Source organism: Erpetoichthys calabaricus, chromosome 4 (assembly GCF_900747795.2).
Source record: "Erpetoichthys calabaricus chromosome 4, fErpCal1.3, whole genome shotgun sequence".
In the NCBI taxonomy this organism is placed as follows: Eukaryota; Metazoa; Chordata; class Cladistia; order Polypteriformes; family Polypteridae; genus Erpetoichthys; species Erpetoichthys calabaricus.
The window spans coordinates 266,258,509-266,280,535 of record NC_041397.2 but is presented as its reverse complement, the minus strand read 5'-3'; the positions used below and the strand labels follow the sequence as shown (position 1 = coordinate 266,280,535).

At 35.7% G+C, this 22,027-nt stretch overlaps 1 protein-coding gene across 1 annotated transcript in view; it reads right to left on the bottom strand.

The window, feature by feature from the left end:
• Window positions 1–22,027, bottom strand: part of man1a2 (mannosidase, alpha, class 1A, member 2) — a 527,240-nt gene that overhangs the window by 76,307 nt on the left and 428,906 nt on the right. The window contains exons 8-9 of the mRNA XM_028800742.2: window positions 12,926–13,049; window positions 6,310–6,403 (exon numbers count right to left, since the gene is read on the bottom strand). Of these exons, the coding sequence (XP_028656575.1) occupies window positions 6,310–6,403; window positions 12,926–13,049 (218 nt within the window). The remainder of the gene's footprint in view (window positions 1–6,309; window positions 6,404–12,925; window positions 13,050–22,027) is intronic.

The window sequence follows — 22,027 nt, the reverse complement described above, 5'->3', positions numbered from 1 at the left end:
TCTATCTATCTATCTATCTATCTATCTATCTATCTATCTATCTATCTATCTATCTATCTATCTATCTATCTATCTATCTATCTATCTATCTATCTATCTATCTATCTATCTATCTATCTATCTATCTATCTATCTGTACATTTATAGGACTTGTGAAAGTTACCGGTTTTTTTTTCACTTTTTTTTTCTCTCAGTCACGATTGCGATACATACTACACCCTAGGGATCTGATGCTGTTAGTTTTTATTTGAAACTGGGAGTAACTGTAGATGTGAGTGGTGTTTTGAGGCAATGGAACTGGACATTCTCTGATCTGGAGGGATAAAAGCTGACAAACAAACGCTGGTGAATCTGCCTTCTTCGTATCTGACCATCACTTGATTTTTTTTTATGAAAATAAAATAAATGAATAAAAAAAAAATCAAGTGACGGTCAGATATGAAGAAGGCAGATTCACCAGCGTTTGTGTGTCAGATTATTATAGAAATGGAACACGCATGAAATGCATGTGTTCCAAATAACAATCTATTATTTCCACTCTAAAACTCCAGCACTTAATTCACTCCCAGATAATCAATCAAGGCTGGGAGAAGTTTGTGCATGGTCTGCGGCAGTGGGGGATGGAATTGCAGGCTGCTTGCTGCTTGTCTTAATCGGCACATTTACAGGACAAAAGATGCTGAGGGAGAGGTGCGAATGGATTTAAGGTGGGCTGGATCTACGAGTTTTTTTGTAGGCTCTGGTAATTCTAGTGTTAAAAGCAGCACGACTGAGAAACTTCAAAGCAGAACAACCGAGAAGCTTACATGTGTATCTTGTGGTCATCATATCTTCTTTACTATACATGTGTTTGACTTGAGAAAATAAGATGTTGTTGTTTGCAACATCAGAATTTGGTAGCTTGTAGCAAACTCCAACCACTAAACTTCTCCTTCACTTTTAGTTATCTGTGATCCCTATAATATCATACTCCCATATTAATAAGGTAGCCTCTTGTACATTTGTGTTACTTTTAATGATTCTTGATTTAAGAAACAAACATTTTACATGGTTAACTTTTGTGTTCATAAGAATTACTTATTGGAAAATCACTTCAGCCTTTTCTTTTGTTTGACGACTCCTGACTCACAAGTACCCTAAGTTCTTGTCTATAAGCCGGACTCATGTATTAGCCGGAGACCAAAAATCATACGAATTTTTAAAATAAAATCGTATCATAGATAAGCCGGACTCATGGATAAGCCGAACGTACTATAACCTATAACTAATAGAAGGGAGGGAGGTCAGTGGTCTCACTCGCGCCCATTTAATTTCTTTAAGGGGGGAGAGAGTGTGAGATATTGCCGTCTCTCTCACTCCCCGCATGGCGCGGTTGGAGCGGCCGGAGCGCGTTCTTTCTGCTCTGGGCGTCGCCGAGTCAACACGAGCGCGTAGCGGTCATTTAAATTGTGATTTTATATGTAAGCATATTTAAATATATATCGCGGATTTCTGCGGACAATGGGTCTTTTAATTTCTGGTACATGCTTCCTCAGTTGGTTTGCCCAGTTGATTTCATACAAGGGACGCTGTTGGCAGATGGCTGAGAAGCTATCCAGCTTACTTTCTCTCTCTCTCTCTCTCTCTCTTGCGCTGACGTAGGGGGGTGTGAGCAGGGGGGCTGTGTGCAGCTGCTTCCTGAAAGAAATGCTGCACGGAGCTTCGCATACTTAAAAGCTCAAAGGGCACGTATTGATTTTTTTTATCTGTCTCTCTCTCTCTCTCTCTTCCTGCTCCTGACAGAGGGGGTGTGAGCTGCCGCCTTCAACAGTTTTGTACCGGCGGTGCTTCGCATACTTAAAAGCCAAAAAACCCTATTGATTTTTTTTTTTGACTGCTTGCTTTGCACTCCTTTGAAAAGGAAGATATGTTTGCATTCTTTTAATTGTGAGACAGAACTGTCATCTCTGTCTTGTCATGGAGCACAGTTTAAACTTTTGAAAAAGAGACAAATGTTTGTTTGCAGTGTTTGAATAACGTTCCTGTCTCTCTACAACCTCCTGTGTTTCTGCGCAAATCTGTAACCCAAGCATGACATTCTAAAAATAACCATATAAACATATGGTTTCTACTTCGCGGATATTCTTATTTCGCGGGTGGCTCTGGAACGCAACCCCCGCGATGGATGTATAAGCCGGACTTATGTATAAGCCGATATTCTATTTTTTCATTTTCACAACTTTTTTCCTTAGATAAGCCGCGGCTTATTGACAAGAACTTAGGGTACAAGAAAATACTTAAAAATGATATGCTGCTCAATGTGTCTAGATATGCAAGATGTCAAGCTTTTGGGGGTTTCCCCGTCTACTTTTGTCTCCCTAGACTTGAAATTACTTTCTTATAATAAAGATTAAATCAAAGGTGTCTTTAGCAAAAATGATCTGAAGGATTTGAAGCTGCGCATGTCACATCAAATGATGCCATGGATTCAACTCACTAATGGGGTACGAGGGGTCAAATTCAATGCTTTTTACAATGGGGATTGGAAAAATATGAATGTAGGGTGCCATTTTATACTAGTTTCAGGTTTTCTGATCATGAATATCATAATATTTTTGATATATTACTCTTTATCAGTGGTATAAGCTTTCTAAGAGAAAGAAAGTTAAAATTGATAAACCTCAAATATTAGCATGTGGGGTATTCTTTTAGATTATTCCAAGGTCAGTGACTACAAATATGATGTTATTTTTAATTTTGATCATTCACTAGTAAAAATTGCCTAAATGTTTGTTTAGTTGAGCTGGTTGGTCCGGCATGTCTTAATGTGGATTTCCTTACTCACAGTCTTGTTCAAATGTTTGTGCACATGTTTGAAGATTCCCACTCCTAGAATATTTGTTCCTTTTCTTGTAGGTGAAGTCCGTTTTGCTGGTAAAGGAAGAGTTTCTAGTTAAAAGCTTGTCAGTGGCTGTACAAAGTAAAACCATTCTTCCACCATGCAAAATGACTGAAAATTATGTTTTGTCATTTTTGTTCTAGTGTTGGAAAAATCTCAGAGAAAAATACTGATTTTTAGCCTTTAATTTGTTTCCAAGTTCCCTTTCTTTTTTTTTCTTTTTTTTGCTAGACATATGTACTTGGATTTTAATGCCATTTATTTCAGCATGAGCCACAACCAGAGGGTTTTCAAGAGCAGCAGGTAACACAACAAACTCTTTCTCCTGGTAAGCAGTATAGTGCCAATGAACTGTAATCTGCTGCATATCAAGCTGGCTGTGTTCTGGAGAATTTTTTTGATTCAGAAGTGTGTGCAGTTTTTTTTCTCCAGATTTTAGTAGCAGAGTTTTTTCATTTCAAACTATTTTTGCTTATAGGATGTTGTGTTTCTTTACTTCTCCTTTGATTATGTGATACACATCTGATCTGATATAGTCTGTAACTTGACACTGTTGCCTTTAATTTGGACAGATGTTTTAAAATTTTTGGGCTTGCTGGACTTTCAGCGTCATGAAGATCTCTTGCATTTCTATATCTGCTTAAGTGCCTTACCATTTAGTGGGGACAGGTATTCTAAGACTTTTTTCAAAACTGTAATTAATTTTTGTGAGATTGTAGACATGTTATATTTGCTGCAGGTAATGGGCTTAGAACAACATTTTTCAGTCTTCTTTTGGCAGAATTTTCTTTAATCTGTTACTGCATATTTTGTTAAAATGACTAAGGCATTTAGGTATCCTTTTGGGATTCAGCAGTAGATTTGACTATTTGTCATTTTTGCAGCATAGCTGTTTGTCTACCGCTCCTAAACTACTAACCTAGTGGTACAATGCTAACCACCTTCAATTAGCAGTAAATCACTTCTATACGACCACCAGAGAACATTTGATAAACCACTAAACTTATCTGCAACTTCTTTTAATTACTGTAGCAGTACTTAAGCACAAACTGGAACAGCACTACTAATAATTTAAAACAAAAGTAAAAAATGAATCCACTTGCACTATCTTGCCAAACCCTAACATACTTAATGTACCTTCTTTCAAACTAAAGTTACCTCTTCTCTGAAGTCTTCTAAAACAATTTCCTCATGCTCCAATGCCAAGTACCTCCAATTAACAAGACACTAAAGCTAAAACAAGGAACCTTTGATGTTCCCTTAATTTACTTGCAAAAGATGTCAATTAAGTGGCAGCCACACTTAAGTGTAAACTACAATTGCACTACAGAAAAGCAAAGCCAAATACACAGTCACACTCATTGCATTATATAATTTCCTGCCATACTTTAATTCAAAGTTAACATTTAATACATTTAGTACTTTTGGAAGTGGTGAATATGGATCACACATGTAAAATGCCATATCACTGGCAGAAACAAATACAATTTGTTGAAGTCCTTCCCTTAAAATTACTGAAATCTCTGAATGCTTATTAAAAGAAAAAGATGGCAAGGGGCTTGATGGTAATAAAAAATTGTTGACAAAGGAGAGCACGGTTTGAGTCTCAATAATCAGGGTTTATATTGTTTACACAAAGTATAACTTCATGGTTAAGCATAACAGTTTGATTAAATCTCATACATTGGGTCCAAATTTGTGTAAAGTAATGAAGAAATCACGCTATTTAACTTTCTTTCAAAATGCTCTGTCTACTTTCAGAGATTTCAATATGACGTGTTGCTGTGTGGGTACATATTTCATTGAACATAAAATGATTTTAAAGTAAATGCCTAAATTTAACAAATCCAATTTGATAATGCAAAATTATAAAAGGAACAACTTTCTCTGTTTTAATTTGTTATATTTCTGTCCAGATGTAGACGTTCAATAAAGAAATGGGCCTTAGAACAAACAAACAAAAAAGTAATTAGCACCTGGTATCATGTCTTACATAGAAAGTTGTCTTCTACATCTTCCATGAACATTTCTGGAATTATTGGGCCTAATATGGCAAGTTGTGTTTTAAAATTTTACTGCATAGCCATCTGGGCCCAAAGCTTTCCCGCTTGATAGGAATTTAATAGGTCCTAAATCTTACCAGTCTATCTTATTACAAGTTTGCATCAAGGTGTTTCTTCTTATTTTAATAGAAAAATCTTTACCAGCAAGTTAATTTTCATTACATTCTAAACTTATAACATTCCTTAAATATATTTATTGCCGAGTATCTCTGTGTTCAATAACTTTGGTTGCACCTGCTTTAGTGACTTCCTAAATATCATTAAAACTTCTTTTTTGTATTTTCTGGACTAGCAGCTTATTATAGTCTTTTCTCTATGATAATAATAAGAACGGCATATCTTAAGTAACTCTGTTCCTCTTGTGGTCAAAAGAATGAATTCTGATTCCAATGCCAGTCTTTTTTTGTTTTGTTTTGTTTTGTTTTGTACAGGTTAACAGTGATTGACACAAAAAAAAGGCTTCAGGTCGTCCCACACCCTTTTACAATTTAAAAGAGTAGTTCATTCTGCATTGTTTAATCTGCCCTTACATAAGTGAATGCATAAAATGTAATTATTGCTGATTAAAAGACTCTTGACAAGATTTTTCTGTAATCTTGTTGCTAGGATGAATCTAATTTCATTTTAGACAATTACTGTGCATTTCCATAGCCATAAATTAACTATTCTGTTAATATTTATATATCCCGACTTTTTTCTTCTTTCAGATAACATTTTAGTCCTCAGTAAGTACACTTTACCATTAAGTGTTAGTAGTAAACAGCCCTGAAAATACAAAAAATTGCTTTACCTTTTTAGAATAAAACTGAACAATCCATAATGGTCTTTTCTGAAAAAGCCAAAACCTCGGCTCTTTCTTAAAAAACTATGATTTTAATGTTTCATTCACTCTTCAATCAAGGACAATGACTAATTTAAAAGTTAATATGCAAGATTTAGAGGAAAAATGCAGGCTAAGTGTTAACATACTATATACAGGAGAGCAGCATACACTTGAAAGTGTAAATGTAAGCATTTATTGATATCAATTTTCAATAATTCATATACTATAAAAGTAAGCTGCTAAACAGTTTAGTTTCAAAAAAAGGGTTAGCAGACATAGCAAAAATGTTTGGAAAAGTCAAGCATAAACAGCAATTACTGAGAACGGATGCAACGGGCATTGATATAATCATGAATAACATGTAATTGTAATTCCAGAATTGAGACTGTTTGCTTTTGGTCACCTAGAATTTGAAAAAAACTAAACATACAATAACAACAACTTCAAAGATTTCCTTGAGAAAAAGAACACACAAGATATGAACATAAAATAATTAACCCATAAAGAAGCTACCTGATTCTGCATATTGAAAATACATTACTTACGTTGGCCCCAGCGGCCTGTTCTTGGGTTCAGGTAATTTGGGTAAAGTCCATTAGGTCGGTCCATTTTCTGCAAAAGCTTTCTAATATGCATGACCTAAATGACATCAAAATACAATAGTTAAAAAAAGCATTAATCATGTAAGGCAAGTGATATTACATATACTGTATGTAACCTTTAACATGTAAAACTGTGACATCACCACGGGCCATTTATGACAGTTTTTGGATTAATTTTATTTACATTTAAATAGAAATTAACTTAAACTTGTTAAACGTGATGTGTAGTACTGCCAAACAATGGCCGACTGTACTTTAACCTTCCATCTCCCTATAAAATAGAAGGTAACAAACAGTCCTGACCAGGTCCCTTTGTGGCCTATACTGCGAGAATCCTTCAGATATGGGGCAATAACCAACACATTACAATGCAGAATAATACCTACATCTATCATATATATTGTATAATCAATTACAACATGGGTGACATGTAGTATATGGCCACTGCACTGCACAATATAATATTTCAGGCCATAATAAAAGAAATCTTACAACCATCACTTTACAGTTATAACTGTCATTAGACTTCTGTTAAGCATATGAGAACATTGATAAGCATGTTTAGGTCTGCTGACATTTACCATGCCACAAAGGCTCACCATCTGCAAAGGATAGAATAGAAATTAAACGCAATGTCAGTTGGGTAACAGGCATATTTGGTAAAGATCCCAATATGTAAACCTTAAAAATTATACTTCATAGGTAAGGGAAAGACTGAAAAATTTACCACCTTAATCTGGGCATCTAGATTTGGGTTGCCCAAAAGCAAAAGCAGAGCTCTGGATTGCTGCAGGGCAAGTGAAAAGCTCCTAGATGGATGCCATACAGCTAAATTTGAACTGATATACGATATCATTAATGTAGTTTGAGCATATTGCCTAACCATTAAAGAAAATATCTGCCATTATTAGAGATGAGGGAGTCTCTGCATGGAAGTACACCATCTACTGAGGTGATTGATCTATTAGAAGGCATCAAAAATCTTGGAGGAGTGCTATTTTAACTTGCCAGTGGGAATTGAATCCTAATGAACTGTTGAAAGATTTTTTTTTATTTTTACTAACAGGCTGTTCCATAATAAATGCCATGTTCATACTTTATAACACAATACTGCTTGCAAGAACATCAGGTACCAGGGCACCAGTGATCAAATGCATTTTGATTTGAGGTAGTAATTTATCAACATGTGGGTAAATAAAAGTCTGTAGAGGTCGAACCATCACAGTTGGAGTGTCTAGTGGATAGGTGCAGGAATGCACTGCAGACATTGTCAGCTCAGGTCTGGGGCAAGGAGTCTTAATGGAGGCTACTCAGTACCTTAATAGTAAAAGCAGCTCCACAAGTCCATGCCCTAAAACCAGTTAGTGCCTCTGACTTTCAAGTGACCTGAAGCAAAATGACTTGGGCATGGAAAGTAAAATGTCGCAAACAGACATGGCGTTACACATTCTAATCCTTTAATTGATTTTTGAAGTGCGCATCAGTAGTATGGGGTATATAGAGCAAAAATGAGTTTGAACAAAGTTCCTTGGAAAACCTTTAGTTACTTCAAGGGAATTAAATAATTAATCTAGCCCATTGCTTCACATGTGTATTATTTGCTAACCACTGGTAAGATTTACATATACTGTATATGGCTTTTAAAATTACAGGAGCATAATGGAAAGGCATAAAGTAAATACCAAAAATCAAAATCAGTGGCATACTATGGAATTAAATAGGCCCTCTTCCACAGCTCCAGGGAAATCATAAGTTGCTAATCATCAAGCAACTTTCAATCCACTAGAAGACTTCTTGAAAAATAATTCAAGCTGTAGTACTAAAACAGGGGGCAATTACTGAGCCTCAGCCAACCTTAGAAAGATGGGTGGATGGATTAAGTTCACAAAATGGGGAACATGGAGGTGTGCTGTGGGGGAACTGAAAAGGCATTAACATAATTTAAAAACTGACAATATAGATAAAGAGTTAATGCAAATGCCATGAATGGTTGAACTCAAAGTAGAGAGCATGATACTGGGTGACAGGGACTCAATAAATGACATATGTCCTTAGCTCTCACAAGTCACAGATACAACACAGTTTATATGTTTATTTAATTTAACTAGGGTGTGCAAAGACTTCAATCTGTGACTTCTTAATGCACAAATTACAAGGTTCAAAAGCAGTTCTGTGTGGAATTACCATAATGTTTAAGACATTCTTTTTAAAAAGTCCTTTTGTAATGACCCTCTTTTTTCCAAAAGCAATATTTACACTAATGACTACTGAAAATAAATTACAAATTAAGGCTTCCCGACACCTTCTATTTCTTTCCCCCATATCAGTAACTTGTAATTTTCTTTAGGATGTTTAATTAATTATGTGGTTGTCAAATAGAAAATTATTCCTTAATATAGCATGCCTACCTAAAAGACACCTTGAAGAAAACAGCTGAAATGCAGTTTGACAGCCTGATCATAATGTCAAAATTATATGCATATACTGTACACTGATTATGCTTGTTATGAATGCATTCAGTTTGGCCTTTTCACTCTTGTGTGTGTAGGTCCAAATGACCTGATGTATAGTTCTTCAGGTACAATTTCCAGTTAGCATCTGGGTGTAACATAAAAATAATTAAGCATGCATGAGTTGTATCTGGGAGAAAGGTGGGGAAGAAGCACTTTCTTAACAGGAAGTATACTAGAGCAGAAGTCAGAATGGGGCACATTATTCTCCATTGCCATAAAGGGTTATTCCATGTAGGCTTTAAGTCTGCACAACACTCATCCGAGAGAACTTTGAGTCCATTCACAACCATAACCCAGAGTAATATGTTAGAACAATGATGACTCTGCTCACAGTTGGAGTGTCTAGTGGATAGGTACAGGAATGCACTGCAGAAGTTGTCAGCTCAGGTCTGGGGTAAGGGGTCTTAATGGAGGCTACTCAGTACCTTAACAGTAAAAGCAGCTCTGAAAGTCCATGCCCTAAAATCAGTTAGTGCCTCTGACTTTCAAGTGACCTGAATCAAAATGACTTAGGCATGGAAAGTAAAATGCTGCATTGGTTATTCTCAGCAAGAATGGCACATTTTAATGAACGTCTAAACCTGTTGGTTACACCTTTCTAGTACAGTAGATGGCAGTACCATGTATGGAATGGCTAAAACTACTGGACCTCAAAAGACTCAAGGGCAAACATACTGGAATGGGTGAGAATATTGTGTATTTATCAAGCATACTTAATAGTGAGAGTCTCAGTTATTATGTTTTTCAACACTGCATGGATGCCTGTGAGAGTAAAACAAACTGGGTTGATGATTGTTGTGTCTAAAAAGGAATACAATGGTCAATTCTGGTTACCAAAGGTTCAAACTTCTCAGTTTATTAGTTGCATAAAGATTGCTGGCAATAGCTGAATACAGATGGAAGAAATGTAATTCAAATTTAGGCATGGCTGTGGAACTGTGGGCGAAGACTTTGTCTTTACATATTGTACAATTAGAACATTACAACGATTGTGAACAGGCCATTCAGCATAATAAGTTTACTAAACCTATTCACCTAAGTTCTCCAAAATAACATTAAGTTGAGTTGTGAAGGTCTTTGAAATCATACTCTCTACTGGACTACTTGGTAATTTAATCCATGTGTCTATGATTTTTTGCACAAAGAAAAACTTTCTAATATTTGTGAGAAATCTGCCATTTACAACTTTCCAACCGTGTCTCTGTGTTCTTCTGGAATAATTTATTTTAGAGCAACAGCTGGGTTCCACTGTACTAATTTCCTTCAAAATTTTAACCACTTCAGTCCTGTCCACTATTAAGCTCTGTTTGCTTAAACTGGAAAGTTTCACATCGTTCAATCTCTCCTCATAGCTAGTCCCAGAATCTGCCTAGTCCACTTCCTCTGGATCTTCTCTAGCTCTGCTATTCATTTTTTGTAATATGGACACCAAAAATACAAGCGGTGATGTCTCACTAGTGCGTTATAAAGCTTAAGCTTAATGTCTTCTTTGACTTGTACACCACACATCAGGCTGTACAACCTAACATCCTCTTAGCCTTCTTGATGCTGTAAACTGTCTAAATGTGTAGTGATTAGTCCACTAGGACTGCCAGATCCTTTTCTTAAGGCATACTTTCAAGTTTAAAATCTTCCCTTGTGTTTTCAAGTGTAATCATGAATGTGATCATGAATAATTGTGACCACGAACAAGAGAAGTGATGATGATACCTCTGTAGATAACGGTTATGCTAGCTACTTGAAATAATCATTCTCCTTTTTATCTCAACTGCTTAAATTGTCTGCTACAAGCAAATGGGGTTGGCATTCAATCAAATGTGTGAGGGACAAGCTGTCAGAACTCCTGGGGAGGATGTGGTGACACCCATATAAATTAAGAAGGGAGATGACAAAATTGCTACATCCCCAGAATTCAGAGTGAGATCATGGAAAGGAAGCTGAGCACAAGTAAGCAGTAGGCCCTGAAAATTTTTTGTAGAGGATAATTCATACTTTTTGAAACTAGATGTTTTTCATATTTGTATTACTTTCACATATTTGCTTATGTGTGGAAAGAGACAGATAAATGAAAAGGCTCTCTTCCTGATTCATCAATCCACTTAAGAATCTGATAATTCGGAGACATAATGTATTTAATTAATTATTCACTGTATGTATTAAAGGCAAATGAGTCTGCATTTTCCAGGGTCCTCCCTCAGCAGTGTAGGACTGATGAAAATGTTCTAAGATTGGGTAGTCACATAACATACTTCTGCTTTTGTATGTGCATTTAAGTCATTAACTGAGCCCTTTGAATTTTTTATGCATTGATGCCTTCATTTATTGGTATGTCGGCTAAACTTCCAGGGACAACATGGAATTTTGGTATTTTTTTTTATGATTAAAGTTCACGATCAGTACTGAGAAAGCTTTGCAGAGGTATCCATCAGAATAGTTGCTAGCTTAGCAAGAGACAATAAAAGATGCTTTGTGTTCATGATAAGGAATCTGCAGAGAATGCATCACTCACTACTGGGCTGGGGGGTAGCTTATGGTCACCAGGCCAGTATACGTCCCTGCAGAACAGACTCCTATGAACAGATTATGCTGTACAGTGTGGCTTATTCTCAAACCCATCAGTCTCAAAACCAGTTCATGTCTAAGAAAATATCTAAGAAAAACAAAAAAAAAGTTTTTTAGATCCAGAAATTAATGATTCCATATCCTAGCCTCCAAGAACCTAGGCAACAGGAACATTGACCTTCATGTGCAACATGTTAATAGCAGGCCACAAATAAGCACAAAAGCAGTGCATCCCTGGGGTAAGAAGTGGACGCTGGCATGTCATCTACAAGGACAAGTGATGACAAAATGACTTACTGCAAAGAACATATAAGGGAAAAAAGAGACATAACAGAAATATAAGTCGGAAGTCATTTTCAAGTAGATTTTTTCAGTAGAAATGAGGAAAGAATGATTGAAGGGTGACAGAGGACAATTCCATACAAAAGAAGCTTGAGGACACATACTTGAGTTTTGCATCTCCTGTTAGAAGTGAAACTTATGCCAAGTTCAGCCCAAGCTGGCAAGAAATCCCTTTTTATCTACTTTAGATTCAGACCAGTTGAGCTGGGATTAAATATGTAGCTAAGCCTCTCTAAAAGGCTTATTGAGTTGTGTTCTGAACTGTTGGATGCCAGCAGTGATATAAATCATTTTGAAATTGACAGGGACAAATATATGAAGAGAAATTTCTCAAGCCAATATAAATATTTTGATTTACATTACAAAACTGATGTCACAAAACTATTACTTGCCAAGTGGAAAATAAAGTGAGAGTAACATTTTGAGCTTTAGCAACAGTAAACTCAACTTATGTTAAACTCTCCCAGTAACAGAGACTTTAACTCCTTTCACTATCACTATTTACCTGAACTGAAACCAAAAGCTAAATTGAAAGACTGTGGCTGGAGAAAAATAAATGAATGGGAACAGCTGATTGACAATCAGGAATTGAATTGCACTAAGAAATTAAAATGTCAGAATGTTTTGATGAAGCAGGATTCACATTATTGATTTAGTTTAAAGTGAACTGTAAATATTTCAGAAGTGGACTGCATCTAAAGGGCCCATGCAGGCTATTTCTTTCACTGTTATTTGTATGCAAGGCCTGCATGCTTTCTGCTGACTCGCTTTTCAGTTTATGTACATAATGAAAGTGTTTTTCTTACATGCACCCTTTCAGCTTTTTCTCCAGATTATCAAAAACTCATTTAAGTAACAAAGATCTTGGACAGATTAAAGACTACAAAACACAAAAGCTGTGGATCATTTAGAGTAATAAAGGTTTAGCTTGCATTACACAGGGAACATAAATTACATAAAATAAGACTTTTGTAGCTGAAGGTATAATGATAAATTCTGCAAAATACAAGAGACAGAAATATGCAGAAAAAATGGAAAATACAGCCATATTATGTACAACATAAGCAACAAAAACATAAAACAAGAAGAATCAGTTTTAAATTATTATTTAGTCATCTAAAATAAATATATATATATCTTACTTTATTAAGGTAGGCTGGGTCTCCGGTCAAGTAGGTGAGGTGTACAAATTCCATGTGAAGAGTGCCAAATTCTGCAAGAATACTGCTACCAGCTGAGGCCCATCCCCAGTTTCGACCAACACCGCTGCAGGAAAGAGAGAACCAAACAAAAATAGATATGGATATACTGCTTTTACTTTAGCTGTAGCATAAAATTTGTTGATAAGAACCAAAAGAGATGAGACAGACTGGAAACTTTTAACTTTGAAATCTTCTATTATGTCACATGTGCCATACCTACAGCAATGATCAATGATAACATTTGGTTGCATTTTTTGGTAAAACCAATTTAAAACATCCTAATCCCCTATTTTTTGTTTTAATTAGGGATATTTACAGTGAGTAAAAGCAAAAGAAAAGAAAAACATGATTTAATGATCTTTGCCGTATACCTATAGTAGTTCTATACTTCTGAGGTGTAGTACGACTCAGTATTAAAAATTGTACATTGTGTTGGCCTAATCTATGTTTAAGGAATGAAACGTGGCATCTCAGTTTGAAACAACTAAAAAGCAGTCTTCACACATTATACACTTCATATCCAAATTTTGTCGTTATTACTAAAACATGAATAAAGTTTGTCTTTTAGGTATGTGTTCAACATTTCTTGCATTTCCTGTCATCCTGCACTTGCATAGACCTTTGTAGACACGGAACACACATGAAATGCATGTGTTCCAAATAACAATATATTATTTACCCAATACAGCTCTACAGTACCTCTCTCCCAGATAAGCAAGGCTTGAGCTGAGAGAGCTTTTTGCGGCAGTGGGGGATGAGATAGCAGGCTGCTTGCTGCTTGTGCTAATCGACACATGTACAAAACAAAAGACGCTGAATGGAGAGGTGCGAAGGGATTTAAGGTGGGCCGGGATTACGAGTTGTTTCATAGACTTCAGGAATTCTAGTGTTAAGCAGGACAAGTCTAGATCTGAGAACAACAATATTACGTGTTCTGTGCATCCTTAATGACTCTGCTCAGTTTGGATCATTTGCATTGTTTAAAAAAGCAATGTGCCGTTACTGTTGGTGCCTCAACAATATAAATAAAATCACTTTCAAAATCTATCTTTTGGTATCAACATGTTTTTGACAGCAAGTGCCTCTCATGCATAAGAATGGGTGATGGTGCAGGTAAAGATCAAGTCTAGTAAAACAGAAGAGCTGAATGGCCTGCTGTAGGTACTGGCATCAACTCTCTGCCATGAATGTTTCATAAATATTTATTGAAATCAAACATGCTTATTATATTAGATTGGCATGATCAAAAAGCTGAGATGTACACTCACTGAACACATTATTATAACCACCTGTACACCTGCTTGTCCATGCAATTATCTAATCAGCAGACCATGTGGAAGCAGCATAATGCATAAAATTATGCAAATACAGGTCAGGGCGTTCAGTTAATGTTCACATAAAGCACAAGAATGAGGAAAAAATGAGATCTTAGTGTTTTTAATAGTGTCATGACTGTTGGTGCTACATGGGCTGGTTTGAGTATATTTGCTGGTCTCCTGGGATTTTCACATACAATAGACATAGAATGGCAAGAAAAACAAGCAATATCCAGAGAGAGGCAATTGTCTGAACGCAATCAAAATGTTGATGAAAGAGGTCCTTGGAGATGGCCAGACTGGTTTGAGCTTAAAGACAAGCTACAGTAACTCTGATAACCACTCTGTACAACTGTGGTTGTTATTAATTGTAGACACAGACATGATGAATAAGGAGTGTTAGGCATCCAAAAGGCTTCACTGGCTAGGGCAGGACTCTTTTGCTTACATGGAAAATACATCACCTGAGTGGAGCTTAAACCCAGCACCAATGGCTCACCTCAAGTCTTGCAGGGACAAAGGGGATTTTAGTCTCAAAAACAAACTTAAACATCCCAACAAGCAGGAAAGTAATCATAAACCTCATAGGAAAAAGAAGATGCCTAAAAAGGCAATCAATACAAAGACACAAGAAAGAAATCAAAATATTACCAGAAATTTAAAACAGAAACAGAAATACTCACAAACTCTAACCATTAACAGATGCTCGACTTGCTAGACCCCAATTTTGGCTCTGAATATAAAGCTAGGAGGAGAACCCCACAGCTGTGACATCAGGGTAGCCCTGCCTCTTGGGGTTCCACCCACAAGGAACAATGAATGGAGGGAATTTTCAAAAGAAAGTACATAATTACAGAACAAAAAGAAAATACATGAAAATAAACATACAATTACTCAAGAACAACAAAAATAACAATAAAATACATAAACATACATTAATACATAACAGTGGTGGGCAAAAAAGCATCCCAGAATGTACCACATTGAATCTTGAGGCTACAAAAGCAGAAGACCACATATGGATTCAATTTTGCCGGTCAAAAAAAGAAGGTTGAGGCTGCAGTAGGCACAGGCTCACCAAAACTTTACAGTTTAAAACTGGAAAAATGAAGCATGGTCTGACGAATCTCAGTTTTTACTGAGGCACATAGTGGACTGAGAATTTGATGTCATCAGCATAAATCCATGCACTCAATATGCCTTATGTCAACAAACCAGACTGGTGATAGTGGTGTAATGATGTGGGGAATGTTTTCTTTGTACACTTTGGGCCCATTAACACCAATCAATCATTGCTTGAATGCCATGGCCTATTTGAATATTGTTGCTGACCATGTGCATTCCTTTAGAGCCACAATTTCCCTACCTTCTAACAGCTACACTTCCAGAATGATAATGCATCATGTCACTAAACAAAAGTCATCTCAAAGTGGTTTCATGAACACGTCCACGAGTTCTGTGTTCTTCAGTTGCCTTCCCTGTCACCGGATCTGAATCTAATAGAACTCCTTTGGGATGTGGTAGAACAGGAGATTTGCAGCATGAATATGCAGCTGACAAATCTGCAGAAATTATGTGATGTAATCATGTCAATATGCACTAGAAACTCAAAAGAATGTTTCCAACATGTTGTGGAATCCATACCACATAGAACTGAGGCTGTTTTGAGAGCTAAAGGAGGCCCTACGTAGTATTAGCTTAGCATTCCTAATAATTTTGGCTTTAACAACCTTCAACACTCAATTTGATGCTATTTTGGAGAAATTAGGTGGATAGGATTGCCAAGCCTTGTTGAGATGAATGGCCTGTTCTTATCAAAATTATTCTAATGCTGTAATGTTCTAATAAGCAAATAGATACAAAGCGAACAGGCATTATCATAACTATTGGATTTCTGCAATGCCATCTTCCTGCTATATGCAATTACTAATTTGTTTGATGGGTTTATGAAAATGACACTAGTTTACATTGGTATGAATTAAATGGGCACCCATTCTTAACATGTCTAGATTGAGCCAGGGCTCTCCTAATCTTAACCATACTTTCTGCATTTTAATCCAGTTTCGCCCATAATTGTTTTGTTTGATTTCTGATAATTACTTGCATTCCTTAAAGGAACACTCCTCTCAAAAATTATAATTTTATATCTGTTAATTAACTCATGTTGTTTGCAGTTAACAACTGTTAATGTCATATTTTCATCCAGAATGGAGATTACCAAGTTTTGATGCAATAAGTTTCAAAAGGGAATCACACTGAACAACAGCACATAATATCTAAATGTCCATGAAAAAAAAAATTAATTACTCATAATGCAAATTCTAAATGCCAAGTAACCAGCTGTATGGTTGGAAAGTCCCAAACACATGCATTCTGGCTAAAATATTCTTAAATAAACCACTTCTGGAAAAAAGCCCTCATGCATAGAAGCAAACAGTATCAAGCTTTTATAATGAATCCATCTCAGGTATAAATTTAAAAACTAATTAAAACAATCCATTATGAATTAAATCAAACATAATTCCCAGTTTTCTGTGTTTTATAATACTATGCACTTTCCTTCTTTATTTCACAAAATAAACCAGAACCATGAGCACTTGGATTCCCAGATTCAAGAAAAGATATTCAACATCCATATGTACTGACAACCATTGAAGTGCTTTCTGTATACATTGGCAGATGTTGTATTTATTGTGTGGTGGTGTGATTATTGTCTGAATTGTACTTTGATCACTACTGTTTAGGACACATGCAGGTAACAATCTCAGTTTCTAGTGGTACATGTTAAACTGTATGCAGGGCTGTCTGTAAGTAAGGTAGTGCTCTTAATAACTGCTTACCAAAATGATTTAATTTTGCACCTCTTTTGCAAAAGCTTTACCCTTAAAAAATAAATGTTTTCTATAAACTACAGTCAAAAGTAGGTATATGCTGTTATGAAATGAATACTGTAGAACAGAAAATTTTACAAATATGAATAAAGTACTACAAATTGCTTACTGTTCATGCCCTTCATAAGTAAACTCTTAAATAAATAAATATTGGAAATCATCCAACGCGAGGGCAGACACAGAGACTCTGTAACATAATGTACTGTATAATTGGATAGAGTAAATGAAACCACTACCATATCAAAAAGACAATTTGTTTTTAACACTTTATGCAATTTAAAGGTTGACCGATTACAGGATACATTTAATGCCAGGCAGTTTAAATTTTAAATGGTAATTCAGTCTTTTTACAGTTATACAGAGCTTTCCAGGAAAAAAATCTCCAAAGTTACTGCCTAAGATTGTGAATCTGTATATTTATAATTCAAAGTGGACTGAATCACTCACTTACCCATCAGCAAAACACATTTTATCCTGTGTAGTTAAAAAGTTGACATTTAGAAGGATGGCACATCTGGAGCAGTAGGTATCCAACATTTCAATATATCAATATTTAGGAGTAAAAACAATACAAAAAAAACTAAATACCCTAAAATCTCAAAAATGCATGGACAGATCTAATTGAAGTTTTGTGACGTTATAGAAAAATATAAAATTAGCAGACACATTTTTATTTGTCGATAAATTTTTTATTTGTTATTTATTTGTTAATATTATTCCAACCTGCATATTGTGCACTGAGAGCAATCTTTATGCAAATGAAGGATGGAGCAGAAGTGATTATTGGCCTACGAGAATAACACCACTAACCAGCAGGGTGAATGGACAACTGAGGAAGAGGCAGTGTCCTGGACAAGAAAAAGAGACATGATCATGTTGTGAAATGGTAAAAGAAAGCTAAGCGAAGCACAAGGAAGATGCAAGGCTCAATGGTTAGCATAGTTTTTGCTGTTGACTACCGGCACTCTGGCATACCGGCTCTCTTCTTATTTATCCACTCATCTTATTTACTTGCCACTCAACTGACCTCCAGTCGTGAAACTGAAATCCAAACCCCCATCCCACCCACCATTCTTTGATCATATCTCTTAAGGGAAAACACCCCTCAAAGACTCTTTTATGCTGGTACTCTGAACTCCAAGTGAGCAACGGCAGTCTTAGATAGTGGCGCTTGAATTTCTAATGGGGAAGCCATAGAAATGGTGTTGTAACACTCAAAGCTACTGCTCTGCACTACTCATTCTTTATGTTAATACATCAGTGTAAAACATATGGAGCTGGCACTTGTGTGTATATCCACTTCAATGACTACTTTAAATATACATTTAGATGTGTGGATTTGAAATGAGGACTTCATAAAACTGACAAAAAATACATACACAATTACTGTACTTGAGTGAAGGGCATCAACAAATGAAAATATTAAGCATCTAATGATGATAATAACATATACTCAAAATTCACATTATTCTTACTGAATACCCATTTCAATTCAAAAGAATACACTTCCCTGTAAAAGTGAGTTTTGTAATAACTATCAACAAAGCAAGTCATTAGGAAAAACAGAAATTAATTTAATGTAGGTATGTTTTACTCATGGAATTGTATATAGCATGTTCAAGAGTAAGCGACTCCAGTACCCTTATTATTTGACTAATTCCTTTATCCAAGGTGACTTATAACATGTGAGATACAATTGGTTACATTTCTTTTGATTTTCCAATAAAGCACTGGCATTTGAAGTAACTTGCTCATGATCCCACACTGTCAGTAGCGGGATTTGAACATAGAACCTCAGGGTTTGAAGTTCTAGGTCCAAAGTCTTAACCACTACACCACAGTGCCTGCCAATAATATTAGCCCTTGGTTTAAAAAAAAAAAATAATAATAAAAAAAAAAACTGCAAATATTATATACAGAAAAACACTTTACTAGTTACATACATTTCCTGAGTAAAGCCGAGTAACACAGCTAGTCATTGTATATATTTATTCAAATGTTCTAGGTCCAGGTCTAAACCACGGAATGTAATTATGTGAACATGCAAGTACATAGTCTTTCATTTCAATGGTTATTTACAGGATATATACTGTGCAGTATATTTATATTCAGGATATAATAATCCTCTAGTCCTTCACTTGTTTCAAATTAGACAAATCCAACCTATGGTGTCAAACACAACATACTAGAACAAATTTTACTTCATCATTATTAAACCAAGAGCACTCTAAGATTCACCACTTTGTAGAACCATATTTAACAAACTTGAAGTAACCTTTCTTTAATATTTTTCACTGTCTTAAATTATAAAACAGGAAATCAGATTCTAAATGTTTGTTTGTGGTAAAACCTGAACCACGAGAACATGCTGTCAGTTAAGAGTATCTCATCAGGGCTTTCAAGGGTTTTTAACTGTTGGTTTTGTAAGTTGCTACTAAATTTAACAGTCTAACAAGTGGTGGTACAACAAAAAGCATAAGAGCGTTGGGTACTGCCCTCTCTGTCTGTATGTCCAGTTTCTGTAATTTGCATATCACAGACAACTAGTAGAATAACATCTGTAGAAAGAACACATTTAATACTATAAACCTAGGCAACAAGCCATATAGGCAGTCTTCATGCGTACTGTGCTGTCTGTTGTTTAAGGTTTTTTTTTTTTTCTTTTTTGCCGAGTATTTACATTCAGCTCTGACTTTCCTTCTGCCTACATGTATTTATTATCTCTTTTTACCCCCCTCTTCATTTTTTTACATTTTAGGAATCATGAAGTGACCTAAAAATGTGTTTATCACTCTCCAATTCTGAGAAAGACAGAGAAGGAACCGTTATTAGACATGTAAAGCTGGATAATGTAAATGTAGACTATTTGCAATAAAATTAAAATCAGTTGTCCTAAATTTATACTTAATACTGTAATGGTAACATTAAACTGTCCTTGTAGTGCTACGTCAAATTACTTTTACAAATTTCACTTTTTTTTTTGAAAATGTGCTGGCTTCATTTCAGATTGCAAGCTTGATTTTTTCCCCCAGTGTACAATAACATTCATTCATTTTATAAATACATGTCTTGTCTTATATCCTATTTAAGCTTAAAAAATGTAAACCTCAATTCTGAGTTACAGCTTTATTCAACAGTGCTGTTATTATTAATTCTTGTTTAGCAGATGTATTTATTCAAGGTGACTTACAGAAACAAACTGTAATACAAAAAGTACATTTTGAGTGATTAAAAAATAAAAATCTAACAAAAAATACCAGAATAAAATTTTTGAGTTTAACACAAGCAGTTTAGTACTGCTTTTAGTCCTAAGGCTAGACAAAAAACTAGAACTTCAACAATAATAACTCTGCTCAGTATGGCTGTAGATATCCAGATATCATATTTTGAGGTTTGGAGTTATAACTTTGTGCCTGTTTTCATCATAAAGACTAATCACAGTTACATTTCTGGCTTAATTTAGTCTTCAGATGAAAAACATGTTTTCAGTTAATCTGAAGGTACTGTAGTAGGACATTAGAGTCTAAAAGAACATGAACTGAGCATTATTAAATATGAAATGGAAAAGAAAACATAAATACTAACAATTTTCTTTTCCATAACTGCCTTCACCTTCAACAGCTAACTTGCAATTCTAATACTGCTTTGGATTAGTCTTTGTAAATCACTTCTAATACATTTTTGGGAATCTTGGGTGTCTTATTTGGGTGAAACTACACACCTTTGGAAAATATGACTCATAATATTACTGCTACCTACAGAAGTTGGTTGTGTCCGCTCTTGGGGATGAGTGCCTGGGCACTGATCAGCTGACTGTAAAGTCTGTTTTTTTTTTTTGTTTGTTTTTTTTTAAATTAATATTCAAGATATCCCATATTTTAATACTACTAGTGGAGCATCCAAAGGCATAGAGAACCATGTAAAGAAAACAATGGGGAAAGACCTTAAAGAAAGGAAGAAGACCTATAAAGAAGCTCATACGTCTAGGTCAACATCAGTGTTACATTACAATCTGTCAGAGTTTGCAGAAGTGGAGATGGATATAGGCCCTAATCAGATGGGATCCTCTGAACTCAAGAGTGGCATATGGCGAAGCACCTAGCCCGGCCCTCTGTCAGTGTGGAAAGGAAGTTAGGAGTGAAAGCTCATCTTATATATAAATGTCTACACGTGGAAGTGTGTGTGTCTGTCTGTCCGGCCCAGAAGCGAAAGGTGGAGTTGGGGGTAAGGGCTCCACCTCCGAGGAAACAGAAAACTCGCTTAGCTGCTAATAACACAAGTGAGGCCATCACGTCAGCAAAACGAAACCTCAGAAGAAAGGCAAAGTCGCTTAGCCGCTAACATTGGCAAAACGGTATCACTTTTACTTTTCCTCCCGCTGCTAATGCACAATCGATGCAAGCATGTCAGCAAAACGAATCCTCCTGAGAGAGAGATGCCCAGAGTAGTTCCTTTCAACTACCTGACATCTCTACATTTCAATTTTTATTTTCCTAAAGATTTTAATAGTTTCTAGGACCCCTGGCTTTTTACAGCATGGGCTTACACAGTCAGAAGACAAATCTAGAAAGAAAAACATCAGAATTATGGGACAACCAGAAGCACCAGAATATGGCAATCCCTTTAAATCTGCTGCAGAATCTTTTTTCTGAATTCTTAGTACTTTAAAGAAGATTTGGAAACTGTGACACACTATTTTTCATCAGACAGAAAAAGTAGATTTAGTTTAGAACCATTATCAATATATAGTCACATTTTTCTGCTATAACTACTGCAAAGAGAACTGCATTTAACAACAACAGACAGCGCTTGTGCAAAGTTGATATCAAATATAA